The 14,051-nt window shown below is 52.9% G+C and overlaps 1 protein-coding gene across 1 annotated transcript in view; it reads right to left on the reverse strand.

The window, feature by feature from the left end:
- Positions 1-1,730: 1,730 nt before the first annotated feature.
- The window catches only part of SDC3 (syndecan 3), a 173,535-nt gene continuing 161,214 nt past the window's right edge, over positions 1,731-14,051 (reverse strand). Inside the window, exons 3-5 of the mRNA XM_030539206.1 lie at positions 12,702-13,258; positions 4,888-5,164; positions 1,731-4,611 (exon numbers count right to left, since the gene is read on the reverse strand). Coding sequence (XP_030395066.1) covers positions 4,445-4,611; positions 4,888-5,164; positions 12,702-13,258 — 1,001 coding nt within the window. The 3' untranslated portion in view covers positions 1,731-4,444. The remainder of the gene's footprint in view (positions 4,612-4,887; positions 5,165-12,701; positions 13,259-14,051) is intronic.

Below are 14,051 nucleotides of genomic sequence, written 5' to 3' on the forward strand. Positions count from 1 at the left end.
TCGGAACCCCTGCAAAGCTCAGGGGGGTATCCAGCGTTTTGATTTGAGCCCTTCTCTACATCAGAGCTTCTGCCTTCAGTCACAGCATCACCTCAGGTTCTGCTCTGCTCACCACCCAGAAAACCTCTCACAAAGCCAGGCAGCAGAAAAGGGCAGACTTGGAGGAGTGGCCTTAGGGTTCGAATGTGACTATGGGGAAAAGTTACTTTCCGACTTAATACATCACCTCCTTCTGTGTCTTGCATTAGGGCCACATGTTCTTCTGAAGTGCTGAATGCCCACAGCTCTGGGTGAAGGCGACAGGAGTTATTGATACAGGCTTTGAGAACGAGACCTCAGCTGAACAAATACCTCCTTGCCGAGCCAATACAGCTCGGGCTAGGGAGTCCTCTGTGGCTGGAGCCTTGTCAGCTAAGCTCTGATTTCAGCGGTTAAAGACTGTCCATCACCTTAGCATATGGGCTACCCAAAGAGGGATCCCTAAAAGCCAATGCTGCGGCTGCTGGGAAACAAGTTACATCCAACTGACTTTCCATTGGCTAGCTGGTGTTAAGCCACAAGCCAGGACAAAAACCTGCACCTTCCACCATGCAGCAGCAGCATCCAGCCTTTGATTGACACCTGGAAGAAGAAAATTCCACAGGTCAGAAGTTCAGTTAAAACAGGGAGACAGATTGTAACTGCCCGGGTTCGAAGTGGGAGTGACTGCAAAGTCAGAAGCGCTGTTGTGAATTCAGAACCCCTGGGGCTGGAGGGCAGTTGTGTCCTGGGCTTGCTGAAGCTTTCCAGGCGATCATCAAGACCTGCTCTGTACTGCAGGTCATAGGATAAGAGGCAGCACGTGCAGAGCCAGAACTTCAGACGTGGAATTACTGAAATCCCATTCTGGGGTTTCCTTTCTTGACTACAAGCCCATTGGAGCTGAGGGCACCCAGCACCTCACCGAATTAGGCCCTATAAACCAACCAGCATTTGAAGAAGATAGGAAAGGGAAGTAGAGAAGGTAACCAAAGATTTGCTCCATGTCCCCTAGCCACACAAGCCCAGGGTTTGGTAAGATGCTGCCTTACATGGTACCTACCGCAAGTTGATTTTCATAATGCATTTCCTCCTGTTTCATTACCAGATCAACAGCTGGGGGAAACCACCTGCTTTCCACCCTCCCCTCCCTTTGATTAAGGCTCACACCAGGAGTCCCACCAAAACCCCTGGAGAAACTCATATTCTTCATGTATTGATAGCAGGATTTTCAGAAGTACCCAACAGAGTTAATCCTCCAACTCCCTTTGACTTCCAGTTGGGTCCCACAATCCTAACCCCACTGAAGTCAAGAGGAGTCTTTCCTATGATTCTGATGGGCTGTGGATCAAATCCTTGCAGCATTTGATTATTGATAGATCTTGGATGATTTCCTCCAACAAATTAAGATACAGGAAGCCATATTCATGGTATAGCTACTTCCAGTTCCCCAGCCTATGCACAGAAGAGAAGACATCAAACACATCTGGAGTGATTATTCCTGCTTTAGTCTTACATCTACCCTTTCACTTCTGGATAGCTGAGACAGTTGGAAGGGCCTATTGGTGACCGATTTAAATTTTTTAAAAAAGAAAAGGTGTGCTACAAACCAAGATAAAAATGTCCTTGAGATCACATTGGCTTTCTAGTCCAAGAGAGACACAGAAAGAGGTTGGTGGCAGCAGCTACTGGACAATAAATTATGACATTGGTCAACTCTGATCAGTGTTTTAATTAACGATATTTTTGTCATTTTGTACTTTAAATTCTTTTAAGAGAAAGCAAAGAACGATTTTTCAGCCTGCTCTAACACTCGCATTTTGAGATCATTACTCCCTTCCGAACCTGTAAAAGATTTAAGTATCGGGATTACAATTTAATACCAGCTGAGAAGTCTAACGTGGATTAAAAGAAAAAGTTGTATTACAGTACTTCAGACTATTAAGGGAAAAAATAGAATGGCGCAGATTAATGAGGAAGCTGAGAAAAGCAAAACTTAAAAGATTAAGCTTGGAGATTTTAATATAGTCTCAAAAGATTAGGACCTTGTCTTTCAAAGGGGACTAATGATTTTTGGTTGCCTCAGTCTTTAGGGTGCCCAAATTGAGACATCTATAAGGGGCTTGATTTTCAGAATTCACCCCGGAGAATTAGCCCCCTTTAAGGTCTCAATACAGTCCTAAAAATAAAGACACTCAAAATCAAAGTCCTTCTTGAAAAAAAATCTCAGCCTAAAGCTGGTGGGAAAAAAAACCCTCCATCCAGATTTGCACCAAACCTTGAAACATTTGGCTCTCACCTCCTGGCAGCCCTGGAGGAGCCGTTTCTTATGACTGACAGCTTCATTCTGCTGTCAGTTACACCGGAATCAATCAGGAATAACTCTGCTGACATTGTGACATCAGAACCAAGCCTGGGTTGTCATTCTTGTGCCTTTCATCAGATAACAGCTGGTATCACCAAATGTTTGCTTTGGCCACAATTCTCCTCTCCCATCCACATGCCAGAGCTGCTTTGTTCTCTGGGCTATGCCAAAACTTTTTCTGGCTCCATGAGCAGATTGTCCCCGGTGTGGCCCACTAAGACAAGTCCCCAAGATCCCTCACAAGGCATATCCTGTTCCCAATGACGTGTGCCCACACTGATCCACGAGAGAGTTCCATGGGTCACAACAGCTTCGGGTTGGTTATTTGTGGGGATTGACCCAAGCACATCAGAATGCAAATGCCTGTGTCTATACTGCCTGAACTAAAAGTCCACATTAGCCACTAGTATACGGATAAACCTCCACTCGCAACTCAGCCTTGGGAAGGGTTCAAAGAGTCAGACTAGTAGGTGACATAAGGATGTTGACTGCTTTTTTTTAAATTAATACAATAGCAAAGTGAGGGCCTCAAAGGAACATGGTCCAGATCCAAATCATCTTTTTAAAAACTCAGTTTCCTTAACTGTATCGTGAACAGCCCTTTAGATTATTAAAGCCGGCCAATTCAAATTTCTCACTGAATATTCAACCCTATGGGCCCAATCCCTGGGCTCTGGATTGGGCCCTCGTGCCACTTATATCCTTTCCATCTTAAACGCACCTCAGAGGATTCAAAACACATTAGTCAGTTTAACCGTTGCTTCTAGTTGGTTACCCTTTTGGGCTCCCATGTGAAGCTGATCCAAAGCCCATTGGAAGTCAATCAGTTCCTAGCTGTAAAGTTTGAACAGGAGTTTTAAAAATAAAAACTAAAAAAAATAATGGAAACATATCAGTCTTGGATTTAATTAATGATACATCATGGAGCTAATGTGTCCTGACAGTGACCCTTGAAAACCTACCGTTGTCTCCTTTATTTTCTTAATGTCCTGGGGTATCTGCAATTTGACAGGAGCTATCACCAAACAACATCTGAGGAGAATGGCTGCAAAGCGCGGCTGGATGAGGTCTGTGAAATATTATCACATTCAAAGGAACACAAAAGACCTCTTAGCCTCTTGTTGTTGTTCTTGTCAATCCCCCCTGCCCCCATTATCCTGGTTCCCTTCAAACCACCAGCGCTGGTTGTTTGCAAAGAGCAGGGAATACTGCAATAGCTGAGTTTTGTTCGTCACAGTGAAAACCCAGCAACAGCAAGGTCCCTTTCAACCAAGCCCTCGCCAGCCCCCAAAACATGGTTTCTATACACTTAAGGTCTCTGTGCACAGCAATGCAAATGAAGTGAAGCAGTGTGAGGAAGGGAGCCCCACACAACTGCCAACCGGGGCTCCCTGCAGCTATGTGAACTCTCTGAGGAGGTGCTCTAAAAGCTCAGCTCCAGCCCACTGGCCATTTTTCATTCCGAGAGCAAACCACAGCATTAGCTGTTTCATCTCATTGTGCTTTTTCAAGGCTTGAAATTGTATTTGACAGTCGCATCCTCTTTCCGAATACAGCCATGGAGCAGCGAGTCCCAGTAAGAAACCAAACCCCCAACCCCACAGAAAGAAAGAAACCCCTCCCTCTCCCCAAACTCCCACCCCTACCCCAATTCTGGTAACAGGTGTTCAGACCTCAGAGTCAGTCTTGTTGTTTGGTAAACCCAGGAAACTCCAACCATCATCAGGAAAATGACCACCCAAGCATGCTGTCGTCCGAGGAGTGTTCGCATAGGCACTGAAAGTTGGCTGCCCGTTCGCTCCTCACGCTTGCTGTCCCCTGCAAACGCTGCGTCCGCTGGAGAAAGGTTACGGGATTCGTTTTAAATCGGTGACGCTTTATTTGTATATATTTTAACTGAAGCTGTTTTTTTTCTTTTTATTATAGTGTTTGTTTGTTTGTTCAACTCACAGTCCCATCAGAAAGAGAGCAAGAGACAGAGATTGGCTGGGGGAGGGTGGGGGCAGAGGGAAATTGAACCAGAAATCGAGTGAAATGGAGAGAGAGGCACTCTGGGCTCTGTTATGCATAGAACTCCTCCTGCTTGTCGGGCTTTTGGTATGTGACGTTCGCCTGCTTTGGCTCCTCCAGCGTGTAGCTCCCTTCGTCCTTCTTCTTCATCCGGTAGATGAGCAGCATGACCAGAAAGGCAGCAAAGAGAGCCCCGACCACGCCGCCCACGATGACAGCTGCAACGGAGAACAAAGGAAAGAGCCGGTCAGTGAGCAGGATAATGAGGTCTCCTGGTCACCAACAGCACTGCTGACCCCAGACATCCAAAAATCACCACTGAACCCCCCCGAGAGATTTAACAATAATAAATCGGGAGCCTTTTTATTTGCCTACCTCCCTTTCTGCCCCACCCACCTCCCAGTCAACTGTGTGGAGTTTAGGGTGGTGAGGGGTCACTAGGGCCTTTTGCAGAGTTTCGAACTCCCTGTCAGCACCAGAGCCTCAGGCCTCACCTATTAGCACTTCTTTCCTCTCCAGGATGTTTTTCTGGGGGAGCTGGGCAGCCGAGTTCCCAGAGTCTATCGTATTGTCTATGAGGCCGGGCTCTGCATTCTTCCCCAGCCCCGGCTCTGCTGCCAGGGTAACCGCGGCGATCACTTCGTTATTGAGCTCTGGCCGAGTTGTGTCTTCCTCCTCGCGGATTTCGAAGTCCCCGCTGGGTCCTCCGCTGACAGGAACCTCCAGCTCGCTGTCGAGGGACGTGGACATGGTCACGTCCAGCAGCTTGGTCTGGGGAAGGGAACGAGACGGAGGAGGAGAGGGAGTCAGTCGACCAAAGGCTTGGAGGACAAACCTTGAGGAGAAACTGCTTTGAGCTTCGCTCTGCCTTTCCCCTGCCAGATGTCCCCAGCTCCATCCCCGCCCCCGTCTGAGACAGCGAGAGAGACTTTGGGACCCGAGGCAGCTATTGCAGTGTGGCACCACCTGGGGGAAGGCAAGTCGGGCGGTCTGGGGCTGAGCGCCGGGTAGCTGGGTCAGTCCAGCCCAGCTTACAGCTTCCTTGAAATGTCCCACCAGATCGCAAGGAGCATTAGACATCCCCATCTTTGGGGATTTTTAAGAGCAGTTTGGACTAACAGCTGTCAGGGATGGTCTAGATAATACTTAGTCCTGACTTGAGCGCAGGGGACTGGACTAGATGACCTCGCGAGGTCTCGCCTGCTCCCCATGGGCCCAATCCCTGCAGGCCAGCCTTCCCGTCATCTCCCGACGGCCCGATCCCCGCGGGCCAACCTACCTACCAGCTCCCCGCGGGCCCGATCCCTGCAGGCCAACCTACCCACCAGCTCCCTGCGGGCCCAATCCCTGCAGGCCAACCTACCCACCAGCTCCCCGCGGGCCCGATCCCTGCAGGCCAACCTACCCATCAGCTCCCTGCGGGCCTGATCCCTGCAGGCCAACCTACCCACCTGCTCCCCATGGGCCCAATCCCTGCAGGCCAACCTACCCACCAGCTTCCCGCAGGCCTGATCCCTGCAGGCCAACCTACCCACCAGCTCCCCGCGGGCCCGATCCCTGCAGGCCAACCTACCCACCAGCTCCCAGCGGGCCTGATCCCCGTGGGCCAACCTACCCACCAGCTCCCTGCGGGCCCGATCCCTGCAGGCCAACCTACCCACCAGCTCCCTGTGGGCCCAATCCCTGCAGGCCAACCTACCCACCAGCTCCCCGCGGGCCCGATCCCTGCAGGCCAACCTACCCATCAGCTCCCTGCGGGCCTGATCCCTGCAGGCCAACCTACCCACCTGCTCCCCACGGGCCCAATCCCTGCAGGCCAACCTACCCACCAGCTCCCCGCAGGCCTGATCCCTGCAGGCCAACCTACCCACCAGCTCCTCGCGGGCCTGATCCCTGCAGGCCAACCTACCCACCAGCTCCCCGGGGGCCCGATCCCTGCAGGCCAACCTACCCACCAGCTCCCCGCGGGCCCGATCCCTGCAGGCCAACCTACCCATCAGCTCCCTGCGGGCCTGATCCCTGCAGGCCAACCTACCCACCTGCTCCCCATGGGCCCAATCCCTGCAGGCCAACCTACCCACCAGCTCCCCGCAGGCCTGATCCCTGCAGGCCAGCCTACCCATCAGCTCCCTGCGGGCCTGATCCCTGCAGGCCAACCTACCCACCTGCTCCCCATGGGCCCAATCCCTGCAGGCCAACCTACCCACCAGCTCCCCGCAGGCCTGATCCCTGCAGGCCAACCTACCCACCAGCTCCCCGCGGGCCCGATCCCTGCAGGCCAACCTACCCACCAGCTCCCCGCAGGCCTGATCCCTGCAGGCCAGCCTTCCCGTCATCTCCCGACGGCCCAATCCCCGCGGGCCAACCTACCCACCAGCTCCCCGGGGGCCCGATCCCTACAGGCCAACCTACTCACCAGCTCCTTGCGGGCCTGATCCCCGCGGGCCAACCTACCCACCAGCTCCCCGGGGGCCCGATCCCTGCAGGCCAACCTACCCATCAGCTCCCTGCAGGCCTGATCCCCGTGGGCCAACCTACCCACCAGCTCCCTGCGGGCCTGATCCCTGCAGGCCTACCTACCCACCAGCTCCCTGCAGGCCTAATCCCTGCGGGCCAACCTACCCACCAGCTCCCCACGGGCCCGATCCCTGCAGGCCAACCTACCCACCAGCTCCCCGGGGGCCCGATCCCTACAGGCCAACCTACTCACCAGCTCCTTGCGGGCCCGATCCCTGCAGGCCAACCTACCCACCAGCTCCCTGCGGGCCCAGTCCCTGCAGGCCAACCTACCCACCAGCTCCCCGCAGGCCTGATCCCTGCAGGCCAGCCTTCCTGCCATCTCCCGATGGCCCGATCCCCACGGTCCAACCTCCCTGCCGGCTCCCCATGGCCCAATCCCTGCAGGCCAACCTCCACGCCAGCCTCCCGCGGGCCTGATCCCCGTGGGCCAGCCTACCCGCCAGCTCCCCGTGGGCCTGATCCCTGCAGGCCAACCTCCGTGCCACCCCCCGCGGGCCCGATCTCCGCAGGCCAACCTACCTGCCAGCTTCCCACAGCCCAATCCCTGCAGGTCGGCCTCCTCGCCATCTCCCCGCATGCCAACCGATCCGCCACCCCCCCACGGGCCCAATCCCCATGGGCCAACCTACCTGCCAGCCCCCCGAAGGCCTGATCCCCACAGGCCAACCTACCCGCCAGTTCCCCACAGCCCCATCCCTGCAGGCCGGCCTCCCTGCTAGCCCCCGTGGGCCCAATCCCCACGGGCCAGCCTACCTGCCAGCCCCCCGCATGCCAACTAACCTGCCCCCAGTGGGCCCGATCCTGCTTTAGTTCCATTAGCTTTTCCTGATGTGCAACCTAAACCTCCCTTGCTACAATTTAAGTCCATTGCTTCTTGTCCTGTCCTCAGTGGTTAAGAAGAAAAAAATTTCTGCCTCCCCTTGTAACAACCCCTTATGTACTTGTTCATTTTAAGAACACTTTCACAGCAGATTTGACAAAACGCAAAGAAGGTACCAGTGTGAGATTTCTAAAGATAGCTACAGCACTCGACCCAAGATTTAAGAATGTGAAGGCTGTCCAAAATCTGAGAGGGACGAGGTGTGGAGGATGCTTTCAGAAGTCTTAAAAGGGCAGCACTCTGATGTGGAAACTACAGAAGCCGAACCACCAAAAAAGAAAATCAACCTTCTGCTGGTGCATCTGACTCAGGGGATGAAAATGAACATGCATCGGTCTGCACTGCTTTGGATTGTTATCAAACAGAACCTGTCATCAGCATGGGCACATGTCCTCTGGAATGGTGCTTGAAGCATGAAGGGACGTATGAATCTTTAGCGCATCTGGCACGTAAATATCTTGCGATGCTGGCTACAACAGTGCCATGCGATTGCCTGTTCTCACTTTCAGGTGACATTGTAGGGCCGGCTCCAGGCACCAGTGCAGCAAGCAGGTGCTTGGGGCAGCCAACAGAAAGGGGCGGCACGTCTGGCTCTTCGGCGGCCGGTCCCTCAGTCCTTCTTGGAGGGAAGGACCTGCTGCCGAATTGCCACCAAAGAATGAAGCAATGCAGTGGAACTGCCGCCGAAGTGCTGCTGATTGCGATCACGGCTCTTTTTTTTTCCCCCTGCCGCTTGGGGTGGCAAAAACCTTGGAGCTGGCCCTGGACATTGTGTACAAGAAGCAGGCAGCATTATCTCCTGCAAATTGTAACCAAACTTGCTTGTCAGAGCGACTGGCTGAAGTAGGACTGAGTGGACTTGTAGACTCTTAAGTTTTACATTGTTTTATTTTTTAATGCAGTTTTTTTTTTTTACATAATTCTACACTTCTAAGTTCAACTTTCATGATAAAGAGATTGCACTACAGTACTTGTATGAGGTGAATTGAAAAATACTATTCCTTTGGTTTTTTTACAGTGCAAATATTTGTAATCAAAAATAAATATAAAGTGCACACTGAACACGTTGTATTCAGTGCTGTAATTGAAATCGGTGTATTTGAAAATGTGGGAAACATCCACAAATATTTCAATAAATGGTATTCATTTATTGTTTAACTTTTTTAATCGCACGATTAATCACGATTAATTTTTTTAACCGCTTGACAGCCCTAATTAAATTGGAAAAAGTATCGAGAAGGGCAACAAAGCTGATTTTAGAGCATGGACCAGTTTCCATATCAGGAGAGATTAAAAAGACTGTTCAGATTCCGAAGGAGACAGCTGTGGGGTGGGAGGATGTGATCGAGGTCTATAAAATCATGATTGGTGTGGAGAAAGTGAATAAGGAAGTGTTAATTTACCCCTTCACATAACACAATGACCCAAAGAAGTTAATAGGCAGCAGGTTTAAAGCGAACTGAAGGAAGTACTTCCTCACATAATGCATACTCAGCCTGTGGAACTCATTGCCAGGGGATGTTGTGAAGGCCAAATGTATAAGTGGATATGAAAAAGAATTAGATAAGTTTCTGGAGGATAGATCCATCAATAGCCAAGATGGTCACCCCTCCTCTGGGTGTCCCTAAACCTCTGACAGCCAGAAGCTGGGACTGAATGACAGGGAATGGATCACTCAATAAATTGCCCTGTTCTGTTCATTCCCTCTGAAGTATCCAGCATTGGCCACTGTTGGAAGACAGGACACTGGGCTAGATGGACCTTTGGTCTGACCCATTCTGGCTGGTTTTGTGTTCCTATGTCATTGGAGCTCACTTAGATTGCAAAGGCCAGATTCACACAGCTGTTCCGGTGTCTAAAGATGCAGATAGGTGCCTGACGGATTTTCCAACGCACCTAAGCAGGTTAGGCGCCCAACTCCCATGGGACTGGTTAGGCCAGTTTGCAGAAAAGCAAAAACAGGGCCTGAGTTCAAAGTTTGGACCCAGATCTGAGCAGATCTCACAGCGCTTTACAGGGTGGGTCAGGATCATTAGCCCTGTTCTTCAGCTGGGGACAGTGAGGGGAAGTGACTTGCCTACAGTCACCCAACAGGCGAGAGGCAGAGTCAGGAACCGAACCCGCAGTGTCTGACCATAAAGCCAGCCTTCCTCTCAACTGCTTCCCCCACCATGGCTAGGGAGCTGGTCTCAGATCACCCATCTGTGCTCTGCCTACTGCCTCTCTGCAGAGAGCCTGTCTCTGGATCAATCATTCAATAGCCAGCTCCATCCCTGAGGTTGTTTCAGGCACCTGAGGACACGGGCAGGGGCCATCTGCCCTTGCTCTGCTGTGACCTTCCCTTGACCCAAACCTCGGCTTGTCTTGCCTGCCCCGGAGGTCACCCCAAACAAAAGATGTCTGTTCTCCAAGCGCAGCGCTTTACAGCGCTCATAGCCTCATCGCTGCTACTCCAGGTCCTAGCGGCAATCTGTGTGCCTAAGAACTCCCCCGTGTCTGGGAATAAAGACAACAGCCTTCAACCTCAGCCTGCTGCTCAGGCCACCACTCGCTACCCTGGTGCCCTCCTCAGCACTGGCACAAATTCGAGGTCCTTGCGCTGATCTTCAACACCCTCAATGAGATGGGCACAGGCTGGGCCAGGGAGCTCCTCCCTCCATCACCCACAGCTCCCCAGGAACCACAGGGCAGGCCACGCAAAGAGCCAGACTGGAAGCTGTTTTAGTGGGAAGGCTCCCAGGACAGGCTGGGACAGACCTGGATTTCTGAGCCGTCAGCACTAAAAGTAATGCCCAGTGAGAAAGAACAGAACAGCCCCGTGCACGGCCCTGATTCTCTCGGTACTTCTGTCAAGAGCACTTCCACCCCAAACTTGGCCACATACAGCTATGGTCTGTACAGCCCCACGCGCACTGGAAACAAACCGGTAAAGGAACGAGGTAATTGAGGGGCCAGGCCTTGGAATGAGACGTACCGAGAAACAATTAGGGATGAGAAGCAAATGCAAAGATGGAAGGCGCAGGGGGTGGGGGCAGACAGCAATTCCGGGCCCCAGGGCAGAACAGTGAAAAACAGCAGCCAGGTCCCCGAGGCCTTTTAAATCGCCTGGGCCTCTGGGCAATTACCCCCTTTGCTCCCCCGTGTTGACAGGCCTGGGTGTGAGAAGAATCCTGCACCCCACATAGCTCTGTCCACATCCTGCTAGGTCATCACTTCATTCAATGCTTCCTAAACCTTCAGGTCAGTAAAAAACCCACCAAGACCATCCCGACATTGGTTGTTCCCTCCTTTCCCGGAAAAATTCACATTGCTGACTCCTTCAGCAAAGCCCCTTCTCCTCCTAAGACAGACAGTGAACATGCTGGAGAGAGGGATTAAGTGGCTGGAGGGATAAGAGGACGGGACACTCAGGGGCTTTGCATTATTATTTCAATGTGGCGAAGCCGTTTCTGACCAGTGCGGCTTTGTGCCTCTCCAGGAGCACGGTTGGCGGTGCTCGTCCCATTCATACACCATGGCGGGGATGTTCAAAGGAGCCCAGGGGAGCTGGCCTTTGGAAATGCCAGAGCTCAGGGTGCAAAGCAGTGGCTGCAGGATCCGACCCGATCCCACCCTTCCCGGCTTTGTCTTTACAAAGCCACCCCTGCGCACAAGGCCCCGCCAGCCCCTGTGTCCCTTGCTGCTTTGCTTAAGGACTTGGCCCATAGAAATTTCACAGCTTGAACTGTCCCGGGATACTAACCGTAGCATGAATGCAGTGATCTGAGTTCCCAGGGGCTACTCCTGGTCCTCTTCCAGCATGGATAAGCTATACCTCCATAGACACCACTATACTAACACAGCTGCGGCCATACTTGGGTTGTACCAATGTAGCTATGTCAGTAATCGCCCTCTCTCCAACAGAGTTATACCAGTGCAAACAATGTGTGTAGACCAGGCCCCCACCCCATTTCCCCACAAGGTCACCTTGGATTTGTGCTCAGAGCTCTGGGCTGGAACCCCTTGTCCTGACCCCATCGGGGTCGACCACCCTGCTGGCTGCAAGTGACATGGCTTTGGGGATTATGTCCAGCAAAGGGCCACGTGCCGCCTTCCAGCATGTCACTAGAACTGAGCATGCACGGAGTCCGAGGCCTCGTCCACACTTGAAAATTGGACCAGTCTAACTAGGGATGTAATTCAAAGGACTCGAGCAGTGAGGACACTATGCAGCGGATCTGTCTTACCGATCTGTGCTGCACAGTCCCACCCCATTGGCCAGTTGTGCCCTCCTGTGCTGTCCTAACCTCTCCTCTCCTCATTTCCTGCACAACCAGATACCCATGGAGCGTTACACTCCTCATCCCCTCCGAGGCCGTTGCTTAGCCCCTCTCCACTCAGGGGTCTTTCGCTTCCTACGTTCTGATCCTTACACCTCCCCAGTTGTTCTTGTTGCTTTTCTTGGAGCTCCCTCTGATGTGCCCTCCTCTGTCTGGCAGGAAATGACTCAGAAAAAATGACTCAGAAATGACTCAGACCTGGAGGACAGGTCCATCAATGGCTATTAGCCAGGATGGGCAGGGATGGTGTCCCTAGCCTCTGTTTGCCAGAAGTTGAGAATAGGTGACAGGGGATGGATCACTTGATGATTCTCTGTTCTGTTCATTCCCTCTGGGGCACCTGGCACTGGCCACTGTTGGAAGACAGGATACTGGGCTAGGTGGACCTTTGGACTGACCCAGTCTGGCCGTTCCTCCGAGACCCAAGCTATCACCCTCCCTCACCCTCTCGTTCGCACAGTGCTCAGAGCTGTGTGGACATGGCTGTGATGCTGCAGCTCAGGCCAGAGCCTAGGCTCTCAAGCCTGGGGGCGGGGCAGAGGGTTCCACCCCTTCAGTGACCCAGGGTAGATATGCCCTTGTCCCATACCTGGGGTGCGTCCGTAGGGGCCAAGGTAGCAGCCAGCGGCGGCAAGACAGTGCTTTTCTCTGTGACGACCATGGTCCTGGAGGTGCTCGACTTTGGGCCAGCTCTGGGCCTGGCAGTGCTGGGGGTGACGAGCCGGGACGTGGCAGCCTCTGTGACCGTGCTGGCTTCCGTCACAGCTGCGGCTGGCATTTCCAGAGTGGTGGCCCGCGTTGTGGCCGTCGTCGTGACGAAGGGGGGCAGGATCCTCCGGATGGTTGTTGGTTTAGCAGTGGGAGTGGTGGGGCTGGAAGCAGCAGCAGCCGTTGCGGGTGGTGGGGTGTCACTGGCCGTGGCACTGGTGGTAGTTGCTTTCCAGCTGGGAATCACCGGTGCCTCTGTCACCCTGGGGATGTACAGGATGCTGGTCGCCTGCTCAGGGGTGGTTTCTTCTACAGGCAGCATTTCAAAGGGAGTTGCCACGGGCTGCACAGATGTGACAGGCAGCCCGGCCGGGGTGGTGGGGAGCGTGTCCGTGCGGAGCCTCACCGCCGTCTCGATCCCAGACTCCTGCTCAAAATCTACAACGGAGGCAAAAGTGAGGCTGTGAATGTGCTGCTGCCTGGGCAGAGTCACGGCCCTGTGAGAAGCAAGCAGGGATTTCCCCGAGAAGTCAAGAGCCACAGAACTGGGATCAGGGTGGCCGGCATGCCCAGGGTTTGGGGCTGACTGCCCTACAGCAGCAGTTATGGGGATCTGTGTGCCAGCTATAGAGAGGAGAAGGGTGCACACTGTGACGCTGGCAACCAGGTGTCAGCTTGTGCCCAGGCCCGTAGGCCTCACTGAACACTGCCAATTGCAGAGCAGGCCACCAGTCCGGCCCACCTGTGTGTTGGTATTGCTGAAACAGGGATTAGCTTTATAGAGATGTGCCTAGTGTTTGGACTTTAAGAAATGCTTAGAAGTTGCTACCTGCATTAATCTTGCTGATCAGATCGGTATCCCAGGCTCTGAGGTAATATCTAAGTGTTTGCTTTATAACTATAAAAACGTTTGCCCTGAAACTGGAAACCCCTCAGCCAAGAGAGAAGCGTTACTGAGTGTGAAATACTAGTTTACACAGAAGTTGTCAGGTCTTGCCCACAAGAAGGCCCATGGGAACCCAATGAGCCATTGTAGAACATCAGAGAAAAAAAGACTTTGTTGATGGCTCACTCCACACCATGGAGACGAGGCGTGTGAGTGGGCGCATCCCATTAGCGTGGACTCTGGGTGAAGGGAATAAAAATCCCCGATGGGAAGGAACTGTATCTTATGCTGCTTGGACTCTGAGGGGCAAGAATGTCTAAGCATAAGCAAAAGATCCCCAGGCTT

The sequence above is a fragment of the Gopherus evgoodei genome, chromosome 20, assembly GCF_007399415.2.
Source record: "Gopherus evgoodei ecotype Sinaloan lineage chromosome 20, rGopEvg1_v1.p, whole genome shotgun sequence".
In the NCBI taxonomy this organism is placed as follows: domain Eukaryota; kingdom Metazoa; phylum Chordata; order Testudines; family Testudinidae; genus Gopherus; species Gopherus evgoodei.